We start from the raw sequence: 17,540 nt of genomic DNA, 5'->3' as shown, positions 1-17,540 counted from the left end.
CTAGCAATGAGAGATTGTGAACGCTAGTTGGGCGACAAACAAAATAAAGGGAGAAAAGGGATATTATGAAATGGTTTTTTGTTTTGGTTTTGTGTTTTGTGACCTTTGTTCTCTGATTGCTCCGTTTTTTTATGAGCGAAAATTTTTTTCCTTAACTTACAAGCTACTTGTTGCTCTCCTTTAGCGCAAAAGAGCAGGTTTTAAAAACTTTATCTCCTGTCTCGCTTTCTCTCCCTTTTCCTCACGCCGACACCAACCCCCACCCATTTTCTGCCTACTCCCTCCACCTTCCCCCTAAAAACTATTCCACTCGACCGCCGCTGTTCATACTCTTTTCTATCTCTTTTTTTTGCCTCGGTCCCTCACTTCATCCTCTTTTCCCCTCCTTTTCCTCTTCTTCGTTTCCGTGTTCCCTCCATTCCTTCTTTATTTAAAAAAATTCCCCCCACCTCTTCTCCTTCAATGAGGGTGGTTCCGCCCTGCGCGTATTGGTTGGATTTTCTCCTCTTCCCCTTCCCTTCCCTTCCCCTTTCCCTACTTTTAGCGAAAACAATGCCGTGTCTTCCTCCCCCTATTATAGATACGAGATACTCAGTTTCGTCTTCATGTGGGGTGTTTATAAACTTCATACATCGTTTGGATTAATGATTTAGGTTTGATTCAAAATCCTTCAGATTGCCTTTCGTATATAATCCCTACATTTGCAGATTATTAAAGAAAAGAAAGAAATTTTCGATACTAATCCAAACTTTATTTACTTCTGTTGTAGTTGCGAAAATGAAGCGAACACACCTCCCACGTACAAATCCCCAATAAGTTTAATACCCTTCTGACTCCACGTGGAGAAAACTCCACTAAGACCAGATGGCACAAAAGTGGGATTCTTATCTATGGGTAACATAGGGGGTATAGGGTTGAGATCGAAACTGGACTGAATTTGTTTCCATATGCGAATCGTGTTATGAATAATAGGGTTGTTGTTATATAACGATTTATTGATCCGTATTGGGGCTAGTAAGATAGAGGACAATGCAAATGGATAACAGTCTTCCTGTTCTATCAAGAGCCAAGTAGGCGTAGAGGATAAGTCTTTTAGCCAAAAGAGCGAAGTCCTAATCATAGATGCCCAATAGTAATGTATGAAGTTGGGAAGCGCTAATCCTCCCGTCCTCTTCGATTTACAAAGATATTTCTTGCTAATTCTAGGAGGTTTGTGTCTCCACAAGAAGGGGACAATTAAAGAATCTAACCTTTTAAAAAATACTTTTTTCAGGAAGATTGGAATGTTTTGAAACAAATATAATAGCTGTGGAAGAAAGATCATCTTGATCGCGTTTATTCTACCAATCAAAGAAATGGGAAGTGTGTCCCAGAACAGCAATTTAGAGCGCAATCTTTCTACTAAAGGCAGATAGTTTTCTTGGAAGAGGTAAGTGTAATGTTTTGTAACTTCTATCCCCAAATAGGTAAATTTATTTGAATTGATCGTGAATGGGAAATTAACCAGGGATGTTGTGTCATCCGCGAACATTGGCATTAGGACGCTTTTTGTCCAGTTGATTCGATAACCTGAGAAAGTTCCAAATAGATTAATCTTGTTCAGGAGAACTGGAATGGTGGATTGTGGGTGTGTTATAAATAAAAGGATATCATCCGCGTAGAGCGATATTTTATTAATTGTTCCTTTAGTGGTGTATCCATGCATCTGAGGGTCGAGTCTAATATTTTGAGCTAACGGTTCAATAGCGAGAGCGAAGATTAATGGGGAGAGGGGACATCCCTGTCTAGTCCCCCTATGTAGCTTAAATGGAGCGGACAGTGTTCGATTAGTTAGTATTCTTGCTGTGGGATGTTTATAAATAAGTTTGACTAGTGACAGGAATTTGGAACCAAGATTAAATCTGCTGAGGACCTCAAATAGATAATGCCACTCGATCTGATCGAAGGCTTTCTCAGCATCGAGGGCTACTATAACAAGATTCGAGGTTGGATCTCGCTTTGTATACATGATATTAAAAAGACGCCTGAGATTAAAAAAGGAGTTCCTATTGGGTATAAACCCTGTCTGGTCTGGGTGGACTATCCTCTCCAGGAGCGGGCTCAATCTATTGGCCAAAAGTTTGGCAAACAGCTTTCCGTCAACGTTGAGGAGTGAAATAGGGCGGTACGCACCTACCTCCAATGGGTCTTTCCCTTTTTTATGGATTAGTGTGATTGTGGCCTCAGTTAAAGTAGGCGGTAGGGCATCATCATTCTGCGCCTGTAAGAATACTCTTAGTAAATAAGGGGATAGCTTTTCACAGTACTTCTTATATAGTTCCCCAGGGAGCCCATCAGGGCCTGGTGTTTTATTTCCCTTCAGTGATGCAATGGCATTTCGGATTTCCGCAGCTGTGATTTCAGCATTAAGCGAATCACAATCCTTGGGGTCAAGCTTAGGAAGGTCACATCTATCTAGGAAGTGATTTATAGCTGCTGAATCTGGCGTAGCCTTTGAGGTATACAATTCAGTATAAAATTCAAAAAATCTATTGTTTACATCTTTCAGTTTTGTTAGAATTGTATTGTCTTGGGCCTTGATTTTATGTATTGTCCTGTCACTTTCCATTTTTCGTAGTTGTCGCGCTAGGAGCTTGTCTGGTTTATCACCAAATTCAAAGAATCTCTGCCTGGTATATAGGAATGCTTTGCTAATTTTTGCAGACATAATTTTATTATATTCATATTTCAGATTTGAAATTTTATTGTGCAAGATCGTAGACGGTGTACAAGAATTTTCGTTATCCAGTGCTTTAATTTGTTTCTCCAGATCTTGTAGTTTAGCCAAATTTTCTTTCTTTCTGGAAGCTTCAAACGAAATTATACTGCCTCTGATGAAAGCTTTGAACGCCTCCCAGAGGATGGAGGAAGAGGTCCCCGGAATATCGTTGCATTCAAAATAGAGGGACATCTGTTCAGTCAAGTATTCGCAAAATTTCTTATCCGTGAGTAGTTGTGGATTTAATCTCCATGAGTTATGTGGTTTATCTATGTGGTCCAATCGCATTGAGAAAGAGAGGGGACTATGGTCTGAGATCACAATGCTGTGATATTGCGCATTCAGTGCAAAAGGTGCTAGTTTAGCATCTACCAGGAAGTAATCTATCCTACTATAGGAATTGTGTACAGGTGAGTAGAATGAATAATCCCTACCTGAGGGGTTCAGTGCCCTCCATATATCCAGAACATTTGAGTTTTTTATAAACACATTCAAAAACTCACTTGAGGCGTTCTTGGGGAAATGCCGGGATGGGACATGATTTTCGAATAGTCGAATATTCGTGACGAGTTTGAATATTGAATAGTAATTTCGAATGCCGTTTTGGCTTACGTTGCATTCCATTAAAAAAAATGAGCAGGGAAAGGTGTTTCCTAGTTCCTAACATACTCTGTTGCATTAATTCGGCCAGAGGGTGCCGCTATCTTACAGTAAAGGTAGTCAAAATAACAGAAGAAGAATTGCAATCGGTAACGTGTAATGTGATGCAGAGATGCAGCGAGGTAGCAAAAGTTCCGTATGGTCCTCATTTACTTTGATAAATGAAAATGAAGTGGAATGCAACATCTGTCAGGTAAAGCTGGCATACCACAAATCAACCACCACCATGCACAACCAACTGAAAGCGAAACATCCAGTAGAAGTGACTTCGGGCCAGCAGTCAGTTGCCGCTTTCATGATGAGGTCATCAAAGTTGAATGCCGCCCGTGCCAAAAAAATATCAACTCTCCTCACTAAGATGATAGCTAAAGATATGCTGCCTGTTAGCTTTGTGGAAGGAGAAGGCTTTCGAGAGTTGATGAACTTTCTTGAGCCTGAATACAGAGTTCCATGTCGAAAAACAATCACTAGCAGGCTGGAAAAACTTCGTGATGAAAACGTAAGCATCCTACAAGAGAAATTAGCGAATGCTCATAAAGTGTCCATAACTCCAGATTCGTGGACGGCGCTGACAACGGAATCCTATGTCACCATCACCTGTCATTACATGCTAGACTGGGAGATGCAGAGTGCTGTTCTGCAGACCAAAGCCATGCCCGAGAGACATACAGCGGAGAATTTCGCAAATGTACTGTCTAACGCAAGGGACCACTGGGGTCTCACTGGAAAAGTCACAGCGTGCGTGCATGATAACGCCAGCAACATGGTTCTAGCCAATTCCGACGCCGGACTGGGATGGGACTCGCAGCCTTGTTTTGCACACACTCTTCAACTGGCTACAAACGACGGTTTCAAACTGCAACACATAAACCACGTTGTAAAAGCTGCCAATCGTCTGGTGTCTCACTTCCATCATAGCACGGTGGCAACAGAAGCGCTGAAACAAAAGCAACAGCTCCTAAACGTGCCTGCACACAAGTTAGTGCAAAGCTGCCGGACAAGATGGAATTCGATACATGACATGTTCGAGCGCTTGTTAGAACAGAGATGGGCTGTGTGCGCCGTCTTGTCAGACAGAAATGTCACCAAATTATCGGATGCGCGCACCCTGGACTTGACCCTGGACGATGATAGCTGGGTTGTGATGGAGGAAATTTTGCCTGTGCTGTACTCACTGAAATGCGCCACCACTGCGTTATGTGCACGTGTCGTGAACGTGTCGCTCTCTATGATTTTTCCAGTGGTTGCAAACCTACAGTCCAAACATCTCAAAGAACTCCCAGAAGAATCTTCCAAAGTCGCCGATTTCAAAAAAGCAGTGTCTGCCTCATTGAAAGAGCGCCTTGCACCTGAAGATGCCAGCAGCGCACGCAAGGTCGCATACATTGCCTCATTTTTGGATCCCAGACACAAACACCTGAGGTTCGCAACTGACGAGGTGAGAAACGCAGTGCAGGCCGAGGTTAGAAACCTTCTGTCCATGGCAGATGATGAAGAAGCCGGAGAGGCGGCGGAATCGCATGAAGGGCCTAGCGACCCGAAACATTCCCGAAAGGATGGCCCGTTAACCGCAGCAATTGGCGTCATATTTGGCGAGGATTACAGCACAGAGAGCGCAACATGCGTGACTGAATTGACTCAGTACTGCCAGGATACATGCCCACCACTCCACACTGACCCGATGACATGGTGGAAAGACAATAAACAGAAATACCCTCGCCTGGCAAAGTTGCGCTTTCAATATCGTTCCCTAAACGGGCAGTTTCACCCGCGGTTCCTTCTGACGTAAATAGTAAATAATAGTAAATATAAATAATAAAATTGGAAGCCTATATTATTGTTTGAGACTGTTGGCTATGTGATGTGAATGGAAGTTTATTGTTTATTTGTTTATCATTGTTTATTGACTCATTAAACCGTTACCGCTTTCACCCTGTCTGTCATGTGTGCGCGCGTTTGGGTGGGGGCGGGCGGGGTTCTGTCGATTTTCGAATCGAATTTCGAATAGTGTTTTTGTACAAAACTCACATCCCTACTTAATTTACGAGTCTGCTGGCTATACCATGGTGCTAGCCTTCTTTGTTTAATTGTCTTCTTTTTCAGAGGTGCAATAGAGTCTAGAGTTGTCTGTAATGAGCCTGTAGTACTGTCAACAAGATGATCTATTTGTGAGGGGCTAAAGGAAGCAGACAAGTCCTCTGTTACATTGAGACATGACACTGAATTCAATACTGAAGGAATCACTTCCTTAAATTTGGCTACAGCACTATCAGATGAACATCTGCTGTAGGAGTTTCTACAAAAAGGCTTATAATCCAATAATATGAACTCAGAGGTTATTAAAAAATGGTCAGACAGAAGAGGATTCTGTGGAAAAACTATTAGATGATCAATTTCAATGCCATATGAGAAAACAAGATCAAGAGTGTGGTTCAGACAATGAATCGGTTTATTTACACTCTGACAGAAGCCGATTGAATCTAATAAAGAGATAAACGCAGTATTAAGACTATCATTGTGGTTGTCCACATGAATGGTAAAATCACCTACAATATGTCAGGCCGGACTCAAAGCAGGACGCAGGTGCAGAGGTGTCAGTGAGCTTATTTATTGAAGTAACAAAAACCCTCGACAGAGTGAGGCTATGGCAGGCTATGAAAACAGGCCTAAACTAGAGAAAACAAAAATCACTCCAAAGGAGGAAAAACTCTAAACTGCTTTATGAAAGGTTATCAAAATCAAAATCACTCACAAAGAGGAAAAACAACAGGCTGCAAAACATTAACTGAAAGCGCTCCGAGGGAGGCTGAAAAACACAACACTAAACACTAAGAAACAAAAAGGCTAGACTAAGAATTTACAACAAAAAGTCACTCAATCGAGGAGAAAAACAAAAGAACACTCGAGCAACAACGCTATGGCTATGGAAGGGCAAGGAAAAAGGCTTTGGCGATCGATCCAAGGACGAAACACTTGTTTGTGGAGTACTATTTTTGCAGACGTGGTATAAGTGGCAGGAGTGGACAAGTATTGCACAAGAAAAAAAAGGCAAGTCCTAGCACAATAGCAACAGTCATGATTGGTGGTGAATAATTTGCAGACAGCAGTCCTGTTAGGTTATGAGTTCAGAAGTCTGATGGCCTGGTGGTAAAAACTGTTCTTACATCTGTATAACAAAGGGGGTATGTTAGGGAGAGATAGAATGGGTTGTCTCCACTGTGAACAATGACGCTCTGAACAGGGAAACTAATGATTCCTACTGTGGGCTTTCTGACACAGCCGCCCCCGGGTGTCTGCATGGACAGTCGAACCAATAGCAGAAAGGTCACTCAGGTAGAAGGCTCTTCAACCTCGTAATCTTCGAGCATTGGAAGCCGGACTAGACGAGACACCGGTCGCAAGTAGGTGCAGGTGACAGTGCCATAAGCACAGAAAACTGATTTCTTAAGTTTACCATCCTCTGGTTCTGGATAGGCTGAAGCATAGACATATATACATAGACGCCGCATTGAGCGCTGAAAAATAATAATAACCAGATCCTGATATGTAGATGTGACGTGTGTGTGTGTGTGTGTGTGTGTGTGTGTGTGTGTGTGTGTGTGTGTGTGTGTGTACTATATGTATGTATATATGTTCACGTGTAATGTACACGTTAGTGCTCTTTATTCAGAAAACCCTCATGTCATATCTACATTTCAGGATCTGGTTATTATAGACACAGATTAAATGTTAAATATAAATATTCCAATATTTATCATCACAGTAACAGTGTTACACACATTAGTAGCTGTAAACACTCAGCATTAGAAAAATACATACGTTGGTTTGGTGCTTACATAAGGAGTAAACATTTATAATCATCACTTTAAAAGTTACATACGTTGTTTTTACGTTGGTGCCTGTTTCCCAGATATATTAGTGTGTGTGTGAATGGGTGTATAAGAGGCATTAACTTAAAGAACTTTGTAGAAAGGCGCTTTATGAAGTTCAGTCCATTTCCTTGTATTAGTTTACGGGCAGATCTGCCACATCCAATATGGCGGACCCATTGACGTATCGCGACCAACGACCAACCCGCTCAATGCGGCGTCTATGTATATATGTCTATGTATATATGTCTATGTATATATGTCTATGTATATATGTCTATGGGCTGAAGGGCTAGTTGGCCAGTTAACTTCGGTGTGACACAAGAACTCAGGACCTTGATTCCAACGATGTGGATGTGACAACTCTTTTAAGGTTTTACCTCACGTAATGTCGTCTGCCGGATTGTTTTTAGTATCCACATACCTCCAGTTGCTCACATCAGTCAGGTTCTGTATCTCAGCTACACGTGTGCCCACAAAGACTTTGTAGTAGCAGGATTCTGATTTGATCCAGTGGAGAACTGTTGTGGAGTCAGACCAGAGGATAACTTTTCGGAAAGATGAGGTGAGTTCAGTCTGAAGGACACTGGCTAGTTGAGCACCGGTGAGGCCAGTGCACAGTTCCAATCATGGCATGGAAAGCTGCTTCTTTGGTGCTGGATCTAGCCAGCACGAATGAGACATAGACTTGGTTCTGGGCTTCTTTTGTCCGTAAGTATGCAACGGACCCGTATGCTCTCTCAGAAGCGTCGCAGAATATGTGGAGATCTCTGGAGTTGGTGCATCTGCAGATGCTGGTGCATAACATCTGGGAAGTTCCATCTGGATCAGGTCAGGGATTTCTTGTTCCCAGTCGAGCCATCTGTCTCGCAGACTCTGTGGCCGGATTGGTTCATCCCAACCAATTTGTTCCCTCCAGAGATCTTGAACAAGCACTTTGGCTCTTGTCGTAAATGGTACAATGTAGCCTAATGGGTCATATTGACTGGCAAGTACCTTGTAGACGTTCCTCATTGTGGGTTCAGTAGGCACCACAGGTTTGTGTTTGTACCTCAAGGAGTCTCGTAGGAGGTCCCAACGTAAACCTAGAGTTGGCTCTTGAAGGTCTCTGCTAGTTTGAGAAAGCCACAAATCATTGCTCTCCGATATGGCTTTGTGTGGAAGATGTTCGATGACAGCAGGCATGTTACTGGCCCACTGGCATATCTCGAAGCCTCCGGTCTGGAGGAGCTTGTGCAGTCCGTCAACTAGGGCCTTATATTTGTCTGCTTTGGAGGCAGTTGTCAACATAGGACTGCTCAACACACTCAGCTAGGTTGCTGTTGTGCTCGCAATTGTCACGGATGTGCTGTTATAACTGGTTTGTCCGTTTGCAAAAGGCATATTTGGTGGAACATGCTCTTAATGTCACCACTCACAGCAATTTGATACTGACGAAACCGGATGAGGACACCAAATAGGGATGGACCTAATGTGGGTCCAGGGAGGAGATAGTCATTGAGGGACTGCCCGTTGTACTGGAAAGAACACTGCTGTTTCGTAGATATTTTTTTGTGTAATTTTGCATGCTTTTTTTTTACAGCGTACTGTACATTATGAACGTGCATTGTGTTCGGTGTCCTGATTGGCTGAGGGAGAAGTGTTTAAATAAGAGAAATGTGAGAAAATGTTAATGCCTGTCTGAGAAAAGTGTATAAAAGTGCATGGTTAGGGGTTTTACTGCCTTAAAACATGTATAATAATTGTAAAAAATAAAGCTGATTACTTCGCGCATTTCGTCTATTGCAGGTTTTTTTTAGAACGTATCCCCTGCAATAAACGAGGGACCACTGTAAACAATGACACTCTGAAATAAAATAATGAAATCAAAAACAATCTTCCTTTCTCAGGGAACTTCCTTTGACTCTGATCAGAAGCTTAGATTAGACACATAAATAAATTACGTATACTTCTGCAACATAAGTGTGTAACGTGTATATTCAAATCATGTGTATGATTGGGCATGTTTTTTTGTTTTTTTGCTGGCAGACTTCCTTCATCTCCAGGACTACTGCTGATACTATGACCTTGCCTTTGCTCTGCCGCCTGCTCCATGTTTATTTATTTATTGAAATAAACTACTTGATTCAAGGTCTAGTTATGGGGAGCACAAGGCTGAGCATTATCATACTGCCTGGCAAGGTTAGTGCTGCTGCATCTATACAGCACAGGCTCAAACTGAACACCCAGTGCTCTGAGTCTCTTTGTGACTGGTATCTATTTATACTGAAGCTGAAAAAAGTTAACACTGATATTAATTCATATGGAAATTAAATCTGCTGGAAAATGCGTTGAAATGTTGAAATGTGTTGTAAATCATTTTAATTTAAAAATCAAAAGGCCCAACTTTGTTTCCAATAGTTCATTAGGCTGATTGGAGGAGTGCTTTCATTTGCCTCTAACTAAAAGACTGACGCAGGAAATAAGAGAATGAGAGAATAAACAGGAACATAAGTCAATTAGACCATAAATGCCCACATAGACTTGTGACATCAGCAAATATTCTCAAACTTCTCTTCTTCCAATCTGAGAAAGATTTTTGACTGGTAAAATGTGTCTTTGTGCCTGTGTGTCTGTCATGCATGTGGTGCCTATAGATCTGTCTGCTGATTCATTCGTGTATCTCCATAGAAACGGAGATCAGGACAGAAACGGCAAGCAAAGAAATGTAGATTGAGAGCAAATTGCCCCAAAACATAAATATCTTTTGATTATATATTTTATATTTGTTGGTAATTGTTGTATGATCGCAATATTACAAGGGTGAGCTTTAACTTATTATTGGCACTTCAGTGACAGTAATGCTAATCCTGACTGCATCACTGTCGTGCCAGTAATGATGTTAAAGCACATCCTCTCGTGGAATATTGCAATTGTAATTATATATGCCTTCTGTATTCGGGCTGCAGAGTTTTGTACAAGTTGTAGGTGGCACAATGTTTTTTTGGGAAGACCAGACAGAAAAGCATTGCTGTAATCAAGCCTTAAGGTGATAAAAGCATGAATTTAGCATGTCAGCCTTAGTCAAGAAAGGTCTGACACTTGCAATATTTCTCATTTGATAAACTGACCTTTTGGTTATATTTCTGATATGAGGTAACTCCCAGGTAACTTTACCAGGTAACTTTACCTGATCCTTCATGTGAAGAGCCAGGGATCGAAGATGCTTGAACAGATGGTCTCTCTGGGCTTTAGGCCCAAATATTATTATTTTGGTCTTTTCCTGATTGAGTTGCAGAAAATTGTTGGTTAACGGAAGTTAGTTATAATTGAGCTGAGGTCATGAGGAGATACAGAAATGTACAATTGTATGCCATTAGCATAGCTGTGAAACTCAATGTTATGGTTTCTGATGATTTCACTAAGTGGTAGCATATAAATGCTGAAGAAAATAGGGCCCAAAATGGAACCTTGCGGGACTGCACAGGTTATGCCATTTGTATCCAAGCAGAAATCACCCTGGGACCCAAAGAAGTCTCGCCAAGTCAGATATGACCCGAACCATTTTATAGCCATCTCCGAGAGGCCAACCCAGTTTTTAAGTCTATTTAATAGTATGTTATGACCAACAGTATCAAGGGCTGCAATGAGATCAAGTAGAACCAGAACAGAGCTTGTTGAAACCAGTGTTATTTCTAATATCATTTATTATCTTGACCAGTGCACTCTCTGTGCTGTGGTGTTATTGATCTGTTTAAAAACAACTTTTTCTAAAATCTTACCTAAGAATGGGATGTTTGAAATGGGTCTGTAATTGCTAAAAGCTGAGAAATGTAAGTTACTTTTTAAAGCAGTGGTTTAACTATTGTAGACTTTTAAACCTCAGGGAAAGTACCTGTGAATAACAAGTGGTTAACAATGTTTAAAACTTTAAAAAAAAACAGCTAAAACAGAAACACTGTACCCCCCAGGTAGGCCCAGTCTTCTCTTAACACAGGTTGATGTAATCTGTGATACGGGTGGTCAGTGTCCTTTCAATTTGGTCTGCAGAGCACTTCCCAGTCAGTGGTTTTGAAACAGTCTCTCAGAGCATTTTTTCATATCTTGGTTCAGGGTTGTTTATTCACCATGTAAGTATGTAAACCGGAGGCAGATGGACACTATCTAGCGCTAACAGCTGTTCTCAAATGTAAACAAGAGAAGCTTGGCTTTTTTTGAATGGGTCAAGTAGTCCATATAACGGAAAAAGGCAAAGGCAAATCATTAATCTCTAAGTTCCACGTCCATGTTTGTACACAAAATAGATGGAGATTGATGTTAGACAACAAAAGTACTAAAAATACTAAAAACACATCGGTGTTAAGTGATTTAGCTTTTTTTTTTTTTTAAACTTCCACCATTTTGGATTATTTGCTTCTTAGCTTCATTGGTTAATTGGTTATCAAACCATTGAAGGTGTGGCCTGATTAATAGGCCATACTTTTCAATGCTAAAGTGGACTACAACCAAAGTTGTTAATGTTGTACATACAGCCAGTCAAATTATATCAAATAGGGCTGTCAAATTAACGCGTTAATTTCAATTAATTAATTATGGAAAAAATAACGTGATTAGAAAAAATAACGTGATTAGAAAAAATAGCGTGATTAATTAAAAAGTAAGATTATTCGGGCTGCGTCCACTAGTGGAATTAGGAAAATTCAGCCCACTCTCCAGCACAGTAGGTGGCGGTGGCTCCACCCACACGTGCTTTGTAAACATGGTAGAGGCAGATTAGAAATGCTACACTTGATGTAGTGTTAGCAGCCAAACTCGACCTCGACCAGGCATTCAGATGCAAACTGATGAAGTCTACTAATGACAGGCAGAGGTCTTACAGAGAACATCCTCTGAGCTAACCTCACTTTATTTTGACACATAAGATGTTGGAATAAAGTCCTGATGTCAAAGAGACTGTTACTGTGCTGTCAGGTTGAGGTTAGAGTTTGTCCTGAGATGCGCACATTGAATATGAACAGTGAAAACCTTTTTTTAGTTTTCCATATAAAACATATTGAACTTTCATGTTTAAAATGTCTATTTTTCATTGATTTATCCAGCTACTAAATTCAGTTTGATTTGAAACATACATATTTAATAAACGATAATAATAAATAAGCACTATATCTTCTGATATACATACAATACAAGCCATTTCCTGGTTTAACTGAGAGGGCCTCTCGCTATAAAATACTCTCTTTTTTTCTGAGAGGGGACAGAAGAAGTAAGATGATGGGCATCATTAAGATCAGCGCTGCGTGCTGATGCGTTGCATTGCTATAGCATCCACATCCACCATAATGTTCATTAACACTGCATACCCTCAGTCCCCTATACACACACACACACTCACACCTCTTTATAGCCAAAACAGAACAAACACAGCATTAAAAAGAATTAGGAGTAAATGGATATTTTATTAATCTCATTCTCCGAGCAACTGCTTGACCTTTTTAGTAGCGAGGAGTGGTGAGGGAGTTCAAGAATAGAGCTTTATGTTTTTAAAGTTGGGTTTATTGACTACGATTTTTATCATTTGGAATAGGACAGAAAAGTGCAGGTCACCGTTCTAATTATTTCCTCCTCCTTCCTCTCTTCTCCCTCTTCATTCCCTGCCCTCCTTCTCCTTCCCTGTCTTCCACAGCAATTTGGCAAGATTTTAGACGTGGAGATTATTTTTAACGAGCGAGGCTCCAAGGTAAGTGCACTGTAACCATACATTCAAGAACACTCTTTCACACATATAAGATTTTCCAGCCGACTGTATTTGTCCCTTGCCCTCCCTTTTCTCTTACAGTCCGACACTCCTCTCACTGTCTTCAGAGCTCTCTTTCCTTCTGTCTAATAGTAATTACAGACCTATCAGTGACACTTGCCTGCATGCAGCTTACTGGTCTGCCATACATTGTGACAGACAATAAATCGCTCCCACTTATTTTAATGCTGACAATATTCACACAGACTGCAAACACATGCTGTCTTGCCTGGTTAACTTCTCAACCTATAGAGCAAAAACATAAAAATAAAATGAATGCGAATATATATAGGCTAAAATATGTGCCACCAGAAACTACATTTTCAGTCATTTATATTTGAATTTGAATTGCTTAACTTGAATAATTGCATTAAAAAACTGAATTTGAATCACATAATTAGAATTGGTATTGTTCAATTTGAATCATTGCATTGAAAAACTGAATCTGAATTGTAATTGAAATTGAATTTATTAGTTTGGAACTGAACATTCTTACAATTCAAATTTAGTTCTTACAATTCAAATACAGTTCTTACAATTCAAATTCAGTTCTCAAAATTCAATGTCAATTTTCTATGACAAACATCCGGGTTGAGGCACAGAGCACAGATACAATCAGCCAAGGTAATGTAGTGGTCATTTGTTGCCACCCGCCATGAAATGGAGGAAGAACTGCTTTATGGCATTATATTTGAGTCTAGTGTTGGCACCTGTCCCGTTTTTCCCAGAATTGTTCTCTTTTTTCATCAGCTGTCCCTGGGGGTAAAAAAAAATCTCTCCTGGGACACAATCTGTCCCGTTTTGGGGGAAAAATGTAAAAACTTTATTTGGTTTCCTTTGTTATATAGTACAGAAAGGTTCCCATGCTTCTGTAGCTATTTATTGTTTGGGGATGGATTGGGCGGATCCGCCTCATAAGTTTTATATATTTGTGAATATATCTGAAACGTTTTATGATACAGAGATATGGTTTTTTTTACACTGTTTTCCTGAGATTCTGCTGAAGACGGAGATATGCTGTTGTGTCTGTCCATAACTTCCATGGTGTTCTATGTCACAGCGTAAAAGACCAATTGAAAAATAAATGTTCGTCAGACTGAAAGTGCAGTAAATGAATGGACAAACGTTACTAGGCAGGATATTTTCTTTTTCAACCAATCAGTGGATGTATCTATGTATGTATCACTCTGCTACACAAAGCAGATAGAAATGCTTATAAAAACCTAAGCATAGAAAAGTACTAAAAAAAAAGAGAAATTAAATACAGCACTGTGCTTTGTTAATGCCCACTGTTATGGAATTTTCTATCCTTGGGTAACACGATGTCACGTGTGAGCCTTGAGGTCCTCGGCAGTATTAATTGTTTGGCTTTGACTAGGTGCCACCATATCTCAACACTGTGGTGGCCAGGGTAGAAGAGGCCTGTTGCTGCCTTCCTAGTCATAATAGATAGCTTGCCATTGACATTCCATTAACACGAACAGACATCTGTGTCTCCAGACTAGAATATGCTGACAATAACACCTCCATGAGTAAAAGTATTCTCTTTGACTAATTCTGGGTGTGTAGTATTTGTGGTGTTATTTTGGGGTTTAAAGTCTATCCACCAGGATGAGTTGGGCAGAATGTGAGACCGACTCAGGCACTTCTGATTAGAAAGTGTCTCTAATTCTCCTTGGCCAAGTGTCAATAAATAATACAGCATAAGACATCAGAGGCTCCTGAACACTTTCTTCCTTCCTGACCTCACCATTGACCTTTGACTTCAGCAATTTCTCCACAACACCCACCACTGACATCTGGTCAAACAGAACCAAAATGTTTTTGGTATGGAGTAAAAATAATAAATCTTTCGTCTCTCGTCTTCACTTCTCTCTCTCCTTCAGCGTGTCTCCCTCCTCTCCTGTCACCTCTCAGCGCTGCTACCCCCACCCCTCCCTGCTTGGTGGTATGCTCCTTGTCAATCCTCACATGATTGGTTGCACAGCATGCAGTGACACCCGTAGCCAGTGCCTGCAGTGCCTGCAGGTACTTTTCCTAAAGAGAAAAGTAAAAAAAAAAATTTTTTTTAAATGGACTGACGGACAGGAGCCGGCTCCCATCGTTCACTTAAAAGAGCCGGCTCTTTAAACAGGCTCGTTGGCGACCAACCAATCACTGGCACAGGGGTCAGGGAGCACACAGAGCAGAGTGACAGAGGGTCCAAAGTGACTGCAGAGTGACAGAATAACTTCATAAATACTATTTCTATTGAAGGATAGCTTCCCCTCAACTCTCTGGAGGCTCTTTGCTTTGCTAAGTGGTATGCCTGAGGAAAATGAGGCAAAAACACATGGGACCTTTTTTTATTGAAAGGGCATTATTTTATTGTTCTTCACATATTTGATAGAACAACTGCATATGTATGTCAGGTAAAGGGATTGAAAAATAATATTTTCATTCAAAAACTCTTCACTAGTACTGTTTGAGGTGTGATTTTGAGTAAAAAATTACGTTTTCGTTTTTGAAATTCTTTAGTGTTACAGATTTTTAAGCAAAGACCCTTCAGAAAGTCATTCACTAGGAATACTATTTATTCTGTCACTTTGCAGTTACTTTGGACCCTCTGTCACTCTGCTCTGTTCTACACACACAGCTCTCTCTATCTCTGTTGTCCCTCCCCCCCAAGATCCCCCAAGAGTCCATTGATGGGCTAGAATAGATACTATACCACTGATTGGTTGAAAAAGAAAATATCCCGCCTAGTAATGTTTGTCCATTTGTTGACTGCGCTTTCAGTCTGCAAACCATCTATTTTTCCATTGGTCGGTGGAATAGATCAACAAGGAAGTGTCGGACAGACACAATATTATAAACCGTTTCAGAGATATTCACAGATCTGTAAAACGTACGATTAGGTGGATCCTCTAGATCCGTCCCCAGACGGTTAAATAGCTACAGAAGTGTTGTGGAGAAATTGCTGAAGTCAAAGGTCAATGGTGAGGTCAGGAGGGAAGAAAGTGTTCAGGAGCCTCTGATGTCTTATGCTGTATTATTTATTGACGCTTGGCCAAGGAGAATTAGAGACACTTTCAAAGTACATCAGAAGTGCCTGAGTCGGTCTCACATTCTGCCCAACTCATCGTGGCGGATAGACTTTAAACCCCAAGATAACACCACAAATACTATACGCCTAGAATTAGTCAAAGAGAATACTTTTACTCAAGGAGGTGTTATTGTCAACACATTCTAATCTGGAGACACAGATGTCTGATTACACAAACTAGGAAGGCAGCAATAGGTCTCTTCGACCCTGGCCACCACAGTGTTGAGATAGACTGGCACCTACTGTTCCCAACCAAAGCCAAACAATTAATACTGCTGCGGCCCTCAAGGCCCACATATGACCTCGTGTAACCTAAGGATAGAAAATTCCATAACGAGAAGCATAGGAACCTTTCTGGACTACAGAATGAGGGAAACCAAATAAAGTTTCTATATTTTCCCCCAAAAACGAGACAAATTGTGTATGAGAGATTTTTTTCCCCCCGGGACAGCTGATGAAAAACGGGACGGGTGGCAACACTAGACTCAAATATAATGCCATAAAGCAGTTCTTCCACCGTTTCATGGCGGGCGGCAACAAATGACCACTACGTTACGTGCTCAGTGACATAGCTGCTGATTGGCCGAAGAGGCATCCTGTGTATCTGTGCTCGATTGCTCTGCCTCAACTACCCGGATGTTTGTCATAGAAAATTGAATTTGAATTGTGAGAACTGAATGTTCAGTTCCAAACTAATAAATTCAGTTTCAAGTTACAATTCAGATTCAGTTTTTTAATGCAATATATCAAATTGAACAATTTAATTCAAATTCAGTTTCTGGTGACACATATTTCAGCCCTTAAATATACTCCACCCAGATGGAATCCAGGATGGTATTTAATATCATAACAGATTGTTAAAGTGGAACTGAGTTCAGATGAAAACATGAACTGCACCACTGATTCACATCCTAGCCATTTGACTCATTTTACATTTTCTGTTCTGTAACCGATTGCATCAGCTTTTTGTAAGTTGTAACATAGCCTAGTTGTAATGTAAATGAACACCTGATAGAAATATGATTTAATAATGAAGTAAAATTAAAACATTTACATTTCACAACATAACACTGTATGTCATATTGTCCTTAATCATAGATATTTTTGTTTCAATTTCATGTTTAACTTTCAGTTTGTCATTATTTATAGTTTGGACCTTTCTTTGTTTGAATGTTATGCTCTGTACTAGCTCAATGACAATGTTGTTATAAACAAAAAACCAGGAGTGTTCAGTTCAGATCTGTTAGGTTGCATAATTGGATATTACCCACAATATCACCCTAAACTGCATAAATACTGTTAATCCTGAAATACAGTATATTTTATTGCCATATGCATGGCAAGACATGTGAAAGCCTGAAAAAAAATATTTCATTCATCACCCATCTATATACC

The 17,540-nt window shown here is 40.4% G+C and overlaps 1 protein-coding gene across 6 annotated transcripts in view; it reads left to right on the top strand.

The window, feature by feature from the left end:
* rbfox3a (RNA binding fox-1 homolog 3a) overlaps positions 1-17,540 on the top strand; it is a 417,700-nt gene that overhangs the window by 323,635 nt on the left and 76,525 nt on the right. For all 6 annotated transcript variants that reach the window (XR_003463938.1, XR_003463942.1, XR_003463941.1 and 3 more), the window contains one exon: positions 12,950-13,003. Coding sequence is in view for 1 of the 6 variants with exons in the window: in XM_027289251.1 (XP_027145052.1) it covers positions 12,950-13,003 (54 nt within the window). In the remaining 5 variants the exon portion in view is untranslated. The remainder of the gene's footprint in view (positions 1-12,949; positions 13,004-17,540) is intronic.

The sequence above is a fragment of the Larimichthys crocea genome, chromosome XVI (genome assembly GCF_000972845.2).
Source record: "Larimichthys crocea isolate SSNF chromosome XVI, L_crocea_2.0, whole genome shotgun sequence".
NCBI lineage: Eukaryota > Metazoa > Chordata > Actinopteri > Sciaenidae > Larimichthys > Larimichthys crocea.
Note: the sequence above shows the minus strand (reverse complement) of the source record. Positions and strands in the feature narration are given on the sequence as shown.